Here is a 13,546-nt window from a genome sequence, read left to right as displayed (position 1 = left end):
GCCTGTTATGAAGAATTAACTTAAATAGTCGCCCATTCAGCTTCTTAAACTAAAAATAGCAGGCAAATGTATATATATGTATAATCCATTTATAGTATATATATGTATAATCGTATATAATTAGTGCATAATTTAGAAATATTGGCTAGGAAAAAAACAGTGAATCTGATTGGCTATTTCTATAATGATCCTGGTTATACATTCCTTAATGGGCTAATGGGCCGTAAATGTACGTAACTGGATAGCCCAATAGTGATAATCCCGCCAAGCAGCCCAAAAATGCAGTTTCGGGCCAAAATCAGCTCGCCCCACATGTTACACGACTTCCGAAACTGAACAGAGATCAGCTGCTGCTGACTAAAAAACTCCATTAAAAGGTTTCCTTTCTTCACCGTCCCACGAACTATTCCCTTCACTCTGCTCCTCTCCTCGGTAAGAATTCTTCCACTTTATGTTTCGAAAACCCTAATTCATTCTCAATTTGCTTAAATTAGGTTTGTTAACATATTTTTATGCCTAAATATATACTCCCTCCGTCCCAATTAATTTGACTAGGCACCGGAGTTTAAGAAAGAAAAGAATTTTGAAACTTGTGGTTCAAGACAAGTATTAGATACTTGTGTGGCTATAAATTAACTCATTAAGGTAGAAGGGGAATTTTAAGTTAAATTGTATTAAATATAAATGTTACATTGTTTTTGGGACAGACTAAAAAGGAATGAGTGCCACATAAATTGGGATATAGGGAGTAGTAATTGAGTTTCAATGGTACTAAATTAACTACACTGATCATACAGGTTGAGGTAAAATATTGACTGTATATTGTCCGTTGAGTTGTCTGAATAGAGTTTTGTCAGTGGAATTTGGACTAGTATTTATTATTATTTCTGTTTCTGCTTTTACTAAGTTATAGTGTGTTGTACAGTGGTGGAGTTACTTGCACTGTCAAGTAAAGGCGTTGGAGTTGGACAAATAAATGGGGGACGAAAAGGACGCTTTTTATGTTGTTCGTAAAGGGGATGTGATCGGTGTTTATAAGAACTTGAGCGATTTACAAGCTCTGCTCCGAACTTCTGTATGTTTCCTTTACTTATCGTCAATACTTTCTGCTTTTGGGCCAAAGGCGGCTTCTGGTTATCTATTAGACTACTTCTTTGGGGGAGGGGGATCGTTTAGGGGGTAAATACCGGGTGTTTACACCAAACTGTAGCAATTTACCATGGTTCAGTGATTTTATTCTGTGAAAATGTATAGTAATTACCACTGATTAAGTGATTTGCGACTCATTTTAAATACATGGCATGCACCTATTGGTTTGGTGCAAACACCTAGTGTGGGTAAGTTTTTACCTAGGTTAGGCCTCAAGTATAAGAAGAGTTGGGGGAAGTTGGAAAAAAAATGAGTATTTAAAGTCGGACAATATTTGGTTGAAGTTGAAAACATAGGGTATTTGAATTGAAGTTAAAAAAGAGTACTCCTTTAAATGTTGAATTTGTGTTTTGACATGACTTTACTGAAAAGAAAAGTTGTAGTTTTGTGAGTGAAAACCATTATTTCGCTTGAAACACTCTTCAAAGAAGTTTTTCAATATCGCCATGTGTATTTGAAATACTGAAGTTCAACATTTACAAATAATGATGACCAAATAATTATTTGAAAATACTTTACTACAAGTATTTCTAGAAGCACCCATGATAATTGTCCGGAATATATCCTTATCAAAAAAATCAATTGTCCGGAATATACATCCTTTTTTGGGACGGAGGCACACGTGCTGAAAAAATCGACTTGGGTACACAACACATCATATAAATAGAAAATGAATGATATTTATGGCCAAACATGTAATTATGAATATTTTTTGAACAATGAAGAAGAAATAAAGCAAAATGCATACAATATAGCCGACCCCACTAGTTTGGGGTGAGGCTTAGTTGATTTTTTAGAGCTCAAGCAATAATATTAACTAGGTGTTCCTTTTTTCTCTGAATATTTTGTTATTTTTTTCTGATCTTTCAGGTTGGCGAACCAGCCATGAGTGTTTTTAAAGGGTACCGCCTGGCTAAGGAATCTGAAGAGTATCTGGCCTCTCATGGACTCAAGAATGCAATGTATTCTATGGATTTCAGCGATGTCCGAGATGATCTCTTTGGGATACTTATCCCATGTCCTTTTCGGGTTAGAAAGTTGATCATTTTATATGTTACTGAATGTTTTTTGCTGTTTCACTGTGTAATTTAGGACTCATGTGCCCGCTTCTGCACTTGAGGAGTTTAACCTAGCGGTAGACTTAGTTGTCTCATCTAATTGATGATAGTTCAGTCAAATTTTGGCTAATGGGGGTGCTAAAATTGTCCTCCTTTTTAAGTTTTGTATCATTCCTTTGTTGTCATGATATAGACACATTTTAGTGCACCGTGGGCCTTCACTGACTTGCATGATTTTTCATCTTAAATTTTTTTATCAGGCTGAAGTGCTGAACTGCTTCTCCTTCTGATCTTTCAACTATGTTACTGGCAACCGAATGGTAGTGATTTACATGTTGTATTCACTCCACTTGGTGGCTTTTTTTTTTTTTTGGCAACCTAGTGGTAGCTATTTACATGTTGTATTCACTCAAGTTGGTACTATGTTCTTTGCCTAGTCGTGATATCTTCTTTGCATCGCATTGTCTACAATTGTATACATTGGATGCAACTGTTATTTCTCTCTTTTCAACAGTTATTTCCATCTCGTTTTCCTATTAGCTTCACTTTCATCTGATCGTCGAAGTAAGAGAAAATACTTCTTGTAGCTCTTAAGCATTCTCTATTATCTTTTTCTTCAATTCTTCTCATGACACTATTACCTGGCGCTGCAGATATAATTTTGGACTCATGAGATTAATTTTTCCTATAGGCTCCAAATAATAATGGGCCTTGTGCTGTGTATGAGGAGAGTATCACTCCATCATCTACAATCATATGCGAACGAGCATAATGGAAGAATTTATTTTATTGTTCAGCTAACATAACTGGAAGAATCCCTCGGTATATTCTTTGGACACATTTTGGTCAAAGAAATTCTGTGTATTTTTAACAAAAATATTCAGGTATTAAAATATTAAATAGTAACTAATATATGCTGGCAATGGTTTATTTGAGGTGATTATCGAAGAGGTGACAAATAAAAATGATGTGATTGAATAAACTTTTACCACAGGAGAACTTTAGGTTAAGATGCATGAGAAAGGAAGTGAATATTGAATCAGATTTATATGTATAGGTAAAAAATTGAAAGGTGAAGAACTGGGAAGAAATATGTTTCATTGCGGCGTTTGATGAGAGAGCAAACCGAGGTGATACTATGGAAAAGCTGTACGTGAATAAATTGAAGAGGATTCTTTTCTAAAGTGTTATCCAATTATGTGGCACATGGAAGCATTTCAAAGGGAAAATGTCACAGTTGCCTATTTTCTGATTTACATCTTCTTGGTGATAATGCTACTGCCATATGTTATATTGCTTCAAGACCAATTCTGGTAATTTTTTGGGGGTCGGGTGGGGGCATTCTGGTTTGTGTCAGATGCAGAACTGTACTTTGTTAACCTTAAGGTCATAGAAGCTTTTGCTATTAGTTTTGAGTATGGGATTCTTGGGGTCTGAATTTGATGCCAATGATAGGTATAATCACTTGGTGGATTTGTTAGTACTCGCTCAATTGCCGTCATGTCAACTACTTCCCCCATTTTGTGTCTTTCGGCCACTGACTGGTATTGCGGAATGCGCATAATACTGCTTTTACATTTTGCAGTTAGACTAAACTTGAAAGGTTCAGATGTTTTGGCAATCAATTAGTGAAATGCCTGTCTCCTTTTCCTCTGTCAAATTCAGCAGTCTATAGATAACCTACATTTTGTGCCTTGATTTTTTTGACATTTTTTTGTAGTTTCAGGTTTACATCAAGGACCATTTCATGCATGGTAATTTTTTTTCTTTTTATGTTTTTGCAGCAACCTGGCTCTTCCAAAGATAAAATTATTGGGAAGAATTTTCAGGAGAAGAGGATGCAGGTAATCTCTTAATGGTCAACGGGTCAATCCATATTATTCTTTCATTGATCAGATAGAGTCAGTATAGTGAAAAAGTTTTGCTATTATGAAAATGTGATCTGTGGAGCCTTTGATATTCACATGATTATTTCCTTCATTCAGACGGAGGTGGTGGCATCTCCTTCGTTTTCAGCTGCTGGTCAGCAAAAACATGCCAAATTAGACAATTTCCTTGAAGTTCCCCCAATTTCATCATATTGTGTAAGTTTCTTTAAATATTTTTTTGAATCAATATGCACAAATACTTGTTATTATCTGCTTTACCTGTTTGTTGATATTCTGAAGGGGGTGGGTAGGTGGGTGCTGTTAGCCTTGGTAAGGACTTGCTCCTATTTTTTTTACATTATGGTGCTGATGAACAAGCAATAGCTAGGAAAGTGATGCTTATTTGAGCTTATGGAAAAAAGAGGCTTAAAAGTCAATATGTATTGAGATAAGAGAAAATTGTTTTAGTCTATTGTATATGTTGAAAAGTCCTCATTCGGCAATGCCGAACCAAGGGGGCCAAGTGACTCTTAAATCAAATTGTGAGGACAAAATGCAGCTTTCCAGGAGTACGTTCAGTAAATGTCCAAAGTTTGAGGATTTGTGGCAAAGTTTACTTTTGTGTGATAAGTCTATTTTACAATACAAATGTATTTGGAGCATACTAACCTGTTTCACGTGGAGCACTTCCATTAGGGGCCAAAAAGAATGCAAGTGCGAGAATTTCTCCATTGAAATAACATTCAAGATTACTTATCCATTATAAGGAACATACAAGATTATACGTCACTTGATTTAAAAGAGAATTTCTCCATTGAAATAACATTCAAGATTACTTATCCCTTATAAGTAACATTATAAGGAACATACAAGATTATACGTCACTTGATTTAAAAAAACATACAAGATTTTGGACTTATGTGCTTAAAAAAAAGAAGATTCTGTTTGGACTTATATTTTGACTTTTCTGCCATAGTTTAGTGTATTAATTCTGTTTGCACTTCAGTTCCTAGTCATGATATCATGTCTTCCATGACATGAAAAAGACATTGATTAGCCACATTGGTCTTATTTCATTTTTGCAAAAAGGGTGGTCTGTGACTCGCTTGTAATATGGTGAACGTACTGTTTTCTTTTAAGTGCTACTATCTTAATGTGATCTTTGCTTCTAGCTTGGAGGAACATCTTATAAATTGATACCTTCAGCTCCCCTATATGCAGTGTTCTTGCACTCTTGAGTTTGATGGGGCTTCAAAGGGGAATCCTGGACTAGCTGGTGCCGGGGCTGTTCTACATGCTGGTGATGGAAGTATGGTATGCTCCCTATCCGTTTAGAAGATGTGGTTTGTCACCATAAATTTATAGGTTTTCGACTTGTAATTCCTTTTCTGTAGGTTTTCCGGTTGCGTGAAGGTGTGGGTGTTGCAACTAACAATGTTGCTGAATACAGAGGCCTAATCTTAGGGCTAAAATATGCTATTGAGAAAGGTTTCAAACATATTAAAGTTCAGGGCGACTCAAAACTTGTCTGCATGCAGGTCTTCTTTTCTCATTTTCTTACTTCTGCTTTTCTGTTTTGGTTTTTGCTTATTTTCCACTTCCGCTTTAGCAAATTAGTCAATTAGTTCTGCTTTCTCGCTTGTCCTGGGAAAACTTGCTTCTCAACATCCCAAGGTGAATGCTGGAGAACAAAGTGTAGGTTCACAATTAAGTAAGGAAATTGGTTTTATATATTTATTTTGCAGAATACCTGAGAGATTTTGCTGTGACTGGTTTAGGAGTATAGGATTTGAGACATATTCAGGCTACCTAGTTCAATAGGAATTTTGGTTCGGTATAAGCTTGCCGTCTTGATGGTACCTTACCCAATACCATCCTAGGATACACCTAAACCAGTTTAAAGTGAAGCTATTCTTTCCCTTGCAACCTATATGATCTTTCGCACTACCATTCTAAGCTACATCTAAACCAGTTTGAAAGTGAAGCGATTCTTCCCAACAAATATTAAAAATTGAAGCTACGTGATCTTTCAATGAGATCATATGCGCGCTCAAAGTGCTATTATATTACATTTAGTGTCATTTTTTTTGCTGGAACTACTTATGGGTCAATCTCTTGTTCTTTACAAATTTTGTCATGGAACAGACTCAGGGAATCTGGAAATGTAAGAACCAGAACATGGCTGAGCTATCCAAGATCGTCAAAGAGCTTAAAGATCAGTTTATATCATTCCAGATCAACCATATATTAAGAGTATGACCAACTTTCCCCTTTTGCTAATTCGGATCGTGCTCTATACTGAACAGGTCTATCAGAATTTTGATGTGCCGAGGTTCTTATTATATCTTACGTCTGCATGTTATTTATGTGATAAAATTGCAATGTGTGCGTGTGTTCTTTTACAATCCCGGGACCATAAGAGGTGCAAGTGAAGTGTGTTCGAATGTCATGTTTACTTTATGTGATATACAATTTCTCTCTTCTTGCTGATGAGCTATATGAGCTCTCTTTTCCTGCGATGGAGAGTTCATAATTTATTTATTTATTCACTGTTCGCATAATCGTTCCTTTCTTGTAGTCATTGAAAGCTATCCTTTCATCCCCTTACTGAGGGTTTTGCACTTTTACTTGTTTAACATATCAGGAAGGCAATACTGAAGCTGATGCCCAGGCAAATTTAGCTGTGTATCTCAAGAGTAAGGGTCTTTCTCTTGGGCCCCTTGTTTTGTGTTTAAAAAAAATCTCCATTTTCCTATGAGAAATCTGATAAAACGTTTGTTTGTGCAGATGGTGAAATTCAAGTGGAATGTGACATGAAATAACTTATAATAATGTGAAGTTACCGACTACCTCAATTATTGGGATTTTGGGTAGGATGAATGACCCCTAAAGACGAGTAATGGGCTCTCTGTGGTCTCAAACTGCGTCTTGTTCCTTGTAGATATATGATCTGAATTATGTGCATGTAACCTAATTATGCATCTGGACTAGTGCAGCTTGTGTTTAGGGTGTACTCGAATAAACTATTCTCTGGTTTCAGGTGCAATGAAAATTAGTAGGTCTAATTGAGTTTTGAGAATGTGAAAGTCGTCTCTGTCTAGCTGAGAAAGCTTCTTACAAGTAATGATAAAACGTAATTGGTATTTCGATGACTCAACTCACATTTAAAGAAAAAGTGCGACACCACAATATGAAATATATAATGATGGACTAGATTTCAGAGAAGTCGGTAGACAAGAAAGGTGGGAAGAAAAACTATGACGAGATTTCTTGAGATCGAATGACGGAAAGAAGAAATATATACATAGACTGAAGATTTTGAAGGCTGTATACTCATACTTTCTAAATCACTTAGCCACTTCAGACAATAGTTTGAGTACTTAATTTTTCAGTGTGGATTTGTTTTATATATTTTCTGAGACAATTCGTGGCTTTCTTCTCTCTCTCTTTTTTTTTTTTTTTTTTAAAAAGAATTACTATTGGGTTCAGTGTTAATAAAATTTGAATTTTGAATTGATAACCCAATAGTAAAATAATACTAAACTGTTATCGAATCATTAATTCAATACCGATAACCCAATAATTTCTTCCAATTCGGGATATCGTTTTTACATATAGATTCTTGTATATACTAGTCCTTTACAGACAAAATGCCCATAAGGTTGAAATATCTAATTTTTAATAGGGAAAATTTCACATTAGAACAACTGGGCTCCCTACTTTTCAATTTTATAGTCCATAATTCAATTTACAACCAACTAGCCCAAAAATAATAGGCTAAGATTCAACATTCAACTCCAATAGGTTCTCAAAATTACTATTTAATTTTTAAAAAAGATTCCTCAAGCTTTTTAATTAATTTTCGAACCAGTAACTGTGACTCAAATATTAATTCAACAAACCAAATTCATTTGGGTGGTGAAAATTAAATTTTTAACAAGCTTAAATATGTGGGTTTAAATTTCAAATTTAATTTTGTGAGAAATTTGGAGTGGGTATTATTTAGACTTGTTAGAAATAGTATAAGGAGGTTGTATATAAAATTTGAAGTCATTTAATGGAGATTTGGACTGGTTTTGAACAAGAATTGCAACTGAAAATCGTGGAAGAAGTTCGTCTACAAACGCTTGTATAAAGGTGTATAAAAGTGTATAATAGTGTATAAGGTGTGTTTCTATACTCATATACACTATTATACAAGATTATACATAATTATACAAAAAACTGACTTCGTCTTCTTCCTTGCGTCTTTTCTGAAATTTAATTCAAATCGCTCAAATCTACTCCAAAACACTTCAAATTTAAATTTTGAACTCCTTTTGATATTTTCAATCAATTGGAATAACACCCAATCCAAACAACTAACAAATTAAAAAAAAAATAATTTTCAAAAGCAAAGCTTTGAATGGTCTTCAATGGTGGACTTCTACTCTTCAATTTTCTTACATTGCAAGCAGGTGATACACGAGGAGAAGTAGAAAATACACGGTCCCTTGAAGCATATGTAGAAGATGTGAGAAGAAGAGAGAGTGAAAGCAATGGTTGTGAGAATATAGATTTAACTGCATAGCTTTTAGAAGCAATGATTGGAAGAACATAAATTTTCAATTTGCTAGTGCTTTCAAAATATATACAATGTGGGCTAGACAGGGTAAAACTTAAAAAACATAGGCTATTTTTTATTATGGCGTGAAGTCACGCGTATTTTCTTGTAATTCTTTCTTTTTAATACTATTATTAAATCCCCCCCCCCCCCCTTACAAATGGTTGTAGTTGCCGCTACTTCGAGACATCAAGAAACTATATGGATAATAAAAGATAATGAGTTAGAAATTTGATTTTTTTTTTCCAATTTTATCTCTTTATTTTTTTTAGAATAAAGTAACGGAAAAATTGGCGACACTATGTCTTTTTTCCCCAACTATTTTTTGTAACTTAAAAAAAAAAAAAAAACTTATTTTGTAACTAAAATTTACTACTAACTGGCATTATTTTGTCCCAAATATCCATATAGTCCTTCCCTTTTTGTGCTTTGGCTTCTGGATAAGAAGTAAAAGAATCAGTAGTGTGGATAAAAGAAATGGCCACCGTCTCAGCATTTTGGGTTTGCAGAGCAAAATCTCATTCTCAAATTCCCCATTCTTCATCTATTGCTCTTCCTCAATTGTTCCCAATTCAATTCATCCAATTCCAAAGGAACGGGAGCAATGGCGTCGGCTATTCTTACTCTCGGAGTTTGGTGAAAGCGAAGGCACCTTTGAGAAATACTAGGATATGGTCCGCTGATGAGGAAGAAGGTGCCACTGCTGTTGTTGATGAAGCATCTGCTGCTCCGACAACTACCGTTGATCAGACTGTTTCTGTTTCCGTCTCCCCTTCCGATGTCCTCACTATGTTCTTTCAGGTTTAACCTTCTGACCTTATTTCTAGTACTTTTCATTTTTTTTTATTTTTAGTCAGTATAATGTTGGCCTGAGCTGAATTAAATGGGGGACATTGGTCAGTGAGGATTCATATAGCAGACTCCAACTTGTTTGGGACTAACGTGTAGTTGTTTAATTTTGTCAAAATCTCCACCTATGTGAATTCACCATGTCCCGGTAAAGGAGGAGGGTTGTAGTAGGTTGATGCTCAGTGTAAGAATAGTATTTATGATGAATTCTGGTAATGATTCATTACTAATGAATTTCAGTCATTTTCATATTGGTATGACATGGTTTCGGAGAGGAATCCATATAAATGATTCATATAGGAGGAGGGTTGCAGTAGGTTGATGCTTAGTGTAAGAATTGTTAGTTTATGATGAATTCTGGTTGTAATGTCTATGAATTTTTCGGTCATGTTCATATTGGTATGAGGTGGGCCCAGAGAAGAATGCATATAAATGATTCATATAGCTCGACTCCAACTAGTTTCGGGATTGAGGTTTAATTAATTATTTGATTGATTGTCTAATACTGTCTAGAAGAATGAGAAGCATTCGATGTGTTAGTTTTGCTTCCTTTTTTTCTTTCTTTCTTTCATTCAAATTGTTAATTGTGGATTTTCTTGTGAATGATAACTCAATTTATATTATTATCACAGGCAGAAGGAACAATGAGTGAAGCAGCTGTTCCTAATGTGACTAAGGCTTTAGAGGTAATTTAGTATATAAAGTTCAGATCTTTATGTTGTACATGCCAATTTGTCCGCCCTTTCTTAAAGACTTCAGTTGTCTTTGCATTTGAAATACAATGTAGTTGAAGTTGCAGGGGATTCTGCATTTTTCTTTTTCTCTGTAATTTAATGATACTTGTAGAACACCAGAAAGAATCACAATTACATTGTAGTGGGAAATAAACAACATGAGGTCCTTAAACTTTAAGAGACAAATTAGAGAAAGCAAAATGTTCTGAGCTTTCTAGGTGTTTAAATTATTTTCTTTTGGAACTAGGCATATCTGAAATTTTATAATCTAGAATCAAAGTACAGGTATAAATACTCATTAGAAGTTGCAGTAATGAACTATTGATTTTGTGAGTGTTTGGTGAAGAGTTGTATCTGTTTCTCCATCTTTATTCCAAATTTGTAGTGAGATTGCCTGAAGGAAATTTTCCGTTAAAACAATAGATTTTAGCTTATAATAACTTAGAATTTAAGAATAGTTGTGAGTTGACCTTCATAATTTCATTGTCTGTCCATATATATATACAGGAGATAGAAGGCATTACAGATCTCAAAGTTCAAGTTGTTGAGGGCATTGCAAGCGTGGAGGTGATTTACATTTATAATGCTTCTCTTATATTTACTCGTTTATAGTAGTATATTCTGTTTGTGGGATAATACTGGGTATGTTGTTGTTGTTGAGTAGTATATTCTGTTAGAGGAAATATTGCTGTAGAAAGTTGACATCCTGAGAAACGTAATGCACCTTAGAGACATTGCATAAAATTAATAAGAAAGTGTCATTTCTTCTTCAAAAGTAACTGGAATAAAAGTGAAAAAGGCTGTTAAAGTACTTGTTACATTTTGAACTATAAAATCTTCTGTAGAACGTCTAACACAAAAAAATATCCTTTGAAGCTGCTATTTCCCCTAGCATACAAACTACAGAAAACCCTATTAAAGAATTTCGTTGACAACATAGATCAAGCGTACAAAAGTGGGAAGGTAAAGTTACCATCTATTTCCATCAGAATTCGAAGCTAAGTTCCTCATTTCAGCTTACCAACTTCAGTTTACATAAGTATCCTTGCTGGCATGAGAGTTAGGATCCCACTGCAGAGAGGAGAGCCGTAAAGGATTTGTGGGTGTCTGAGATCTTCATCGTCTAATTTTTAGCCAACAACATGTTAGTTATATATAGGTGAATTATGTAATAACTCCTGTATAATCTAAACATGGAGAAAAATTACGTCTAAACTTCACTTAAAAAAGAACATAAGAAGCATTTAAATACATGTCTCTGTTTTTTATATTCAGAAGTTCAATAAGGCATTTGAAGAGCCAAGAGATGAAACATGGCATAATTAGTCATATATTCCTTGGTTCGGTGTTGATCTAAGTTGTTAATTGATGCAGTTAACAAAGCAAACGACAATACAAGCTACAGGGGTCTCTTCCAGTTTGGTTGAAACTATACAAGGTTCAGGCTTCAAGTTGCAAACATTGAATCTCAGCTTTCAGGATGAAGAAGATATTAGCTAAAGGGTGGCTACGAACACTTGTTTTGGAGTTCAGAGACGATGATGAGATGATATCTTTCAGGAACGTCTTAAGAGATTTCTATTTCCCCTACTGCGATGCAAGTAGTTCAGTAGGCCTATATCTGTAACATTTTTTGGGATTATGCATATAGAGAACTATATAATTTCCTCTTTAGCTACATTGTTATTTCAGGATCTTGCTGTTATCGCTTAAGCTTCTATCTGCAGTTTAGTTAGAATGTTGAGAAAGTACTTGTGTTCAATCTTGCACTATCAGCGTTTAAAGAAAAAATGAAAAGAAAAAACAGCATCAGTTGCAGGGCGAAACTTCTGTAGAACCTCGCTCAACTGCTACCGAAAAGAGGAGAAGTACTAATGCTATTTGCTTGAGAGTTCATAACGGGCATCCAAAGAAACATCTAGATTATGCGCTGTGTTATTATAAGTTCCTAGCATGAGTTAACTGCAACTATGATTAATTATGAACAATAAACATCCATGTGGAATCACATGTTAAAGAGTAAATGAAATGTATCTCAGTGCCATGATATCCATATATAATTAAGGAATGCGAGGTGGCTACTCTTAATTTTATTACCAACTTGCTAATCCCTGTTGTAGATGAGAAAAGATTCAACCCTGCCCTTAGCCCTCATCATAGATCTAGAAGCTCAAGTCATATTGTTTAAAATGCATGTGCCTAACTATTGGTAGGCAAAGTTATTCGATGTCTATGTGGTCGAGTTCGGTTTTCGGATGATCCGGGATCAATTTGGAAGAAGGATTTTTGTTTTAGAAGCTTAAGCGGTAAAAGTTGACCAGAGTTTGACTTTTATGTAGATGACTCCGGAATGGAGTTTTGATAGTTCCAACACCTCTGTATGGTGATTTTGGCCTTAGGAGCATGTCTGAATGTTGATTTGGAGTTACGTAGGCTGTTTCAGTATGAATTGGCGAAAGTTGGAAAAATGGAAGAGTTTGGAAAGTTTGACTGGGAGTTGACTTTATTGATGTCGGGGTTGGATCCTGGTTCCGGAAGTTGGAATAGGTCCGTACTGTCATTTATGACGTGTGCAAAATTTGAAAATCTGATCGATTTCGGTCAATTTTTTTGAACGTTTTTTGACAGTTTTCTAGTAGTGTAGATAATATATCATTAAGGGTAAAAAAAAATTCAAAGTTCAAGAGTTAACAAATATAAAAAGGAGTCATATTTAATTGAAACAGACAAATAAAAAGAGTACTCTCATAAATGCCACTTAAAAAAAACCGGTAATTACCACTTATAAATCACTGGGAATTGCATCTATCATATGCGATTTATAAGACGCATTTTTCAATTGCGATTTACAGGTTGCTTTTTCCAATTGCATTTATAAGTCGCATTGAAAGTTGCGACTTTTAATGTAGTTGCGTCTTGCGACTTACAAATCATATTTGCAACTACAACTTACAAATTCATAATTGTATTTAAGTCACAATATAAATTGAGAATTGTGTAAATTGCATTTACAATTGCATTTTATAAATCGCATAAGCTTTGCGATTTTAAGATCGTATTTCTAATCCAATTTGTGGCAACGGGTATCTATTTTGGAAAAAGCTCTTTCCTAGCAAGTGTCGCTCACATTACTTCACTATTCCTTTCTCTCTCTGCTTCCTTCTCCGATCAAAGTATGTGTTTCTCTCTCAATTATCGGTTTCTAAAAGGAAAATGTGGAAGTTAATACCCGAATATGGAGAATCAATGCGTGTATTGAGTCCTCTTTACCGTTGCTAATGTCAC

At 34.9% G+C, this 13,546-nt stretch overlaps 2 protein-coding genes across 3 annotated transcripts; both read left to right on the top strand.

Moving 5' to 3' along the window:
• Nucleotides 1-295: 295 nt before the first annotated feature.
• LOC107794286 (uncharacterized) lies at nt 296-7,161 on the top strand. Of its 2 annotated transcripts, none has more exons than XM_075250516.1 (10): nt 296-432; nt 926-1,075; nt 2,020-2,178; nt 3,992-4,051; nt 4,193-4,291; nt 5,297-5,389; nt 5,470-5,613; nt 6,221-6,328; nt 6,720-6,771; nt 6,863-7,161. In XM_075250516.1, exons 2-10 carry the CDS (start codon nt 977-979, stop codon nt 6,895-6,897), a joined length of 849 nt encoding a protein of 282 aa, XP_075106617.1. In that variant the 5' UTR covers nt 296-432; nt 926-976; the 3' UTR covers nt 6,898-7,161. The 2 variants fall into 2 exon arrangements, with proteins under 2 accessions (XP_075106617.1, XP_075106616.1); XM_075250515.1 differs by having other exon boundaries at nt 5,282-5,389.
• Nucleotides 7,162-9,092: 1,931 nt separating this feature from the next.
• On the top strand, nt 9,093-12,009 carry LOC107794288 (uncharacterized). The gene is made up of 4 exons (XM_016616774.2): nt 9,093-9,479; nt 10,160-10,213; nt 10,769-10,828; nt 11,636-12,009. The coding sequence occupies exons 1-4, from the start codon at nt 9,156-9,158 to the stop codon at nt 11,759-11,761; spliced, it is 564 nt and encodes a 187-aa protein (XP_016472260.1). The 5' UTR covers nt 9,093-9,155; the 3' UTR covers nt 11,762-12,009.
• Nucleotides 12,010-13,546: the final 1,537 nt, after the last annotated feature.

The sequence above is a fragment of the Nicotiana tabacum genome, chromosome 3 (assembly GCF_000715075.1).
Source record: "Nicotiana tabacum cultivar K326 chromosome 3, ASM71507v2, whole genome shotgun sequence".
Classification (NCBI taxonomy): domain Eukaryota; kingdom Viridiplantae; phylum Streptophyta; class Magnoliopsida; order Solanales; family Solanaceae; genus Nicotiana; species Nicotiana tabacum.
Note: the sequence above shows the minus strand (reverse complement) of the source record. Positions and strands in the feature narration are given on the sequence as shown.

Coding starts and splice junctions, on each gene's coding strand:
- LOC107794286 (XM_075250515.1), top strand. CDS start 977: ATGGGGGACGAAAAGGACGCTTTTTATGTTGTTCGTAAAGGGGATGTG. Junction 5,390..5,469: donor ATGCTGGTGATGGAAGTATG/GTATGCTCCCTA, acceptor CCTTTTCTGTAG/GTTTTCCGGTTGCGTGAAGG. Junction 5,614..6,220: donor CAAAACTTGTCTGCATGCAG/GTCTTCTTTTCT, acceptor GTCATGGAACAG/ACTCAGGGAATCTGGAAATG.
- LOC107794288 (XM_016616774.2), top strand. CDS start 9,156: ATGGCCACCGTCTCAGCATTTTGGGTTTGCAGAGCAAAATCTCATTCT. Junction 9,480..10,159: donor TCCTCACTATGTTCTTTCAG/GTTTAACCTTCT, acceptor TTATTATCACAG/GCAGAAGGAACAATGAGTGA. Junction 10,829..11,635: donor AGGGCATTGCAAGCGTGGAG/GTGATTTACATT, acceptor TAATTGATGCAG/TTAACAAAGCAAACGACAAT.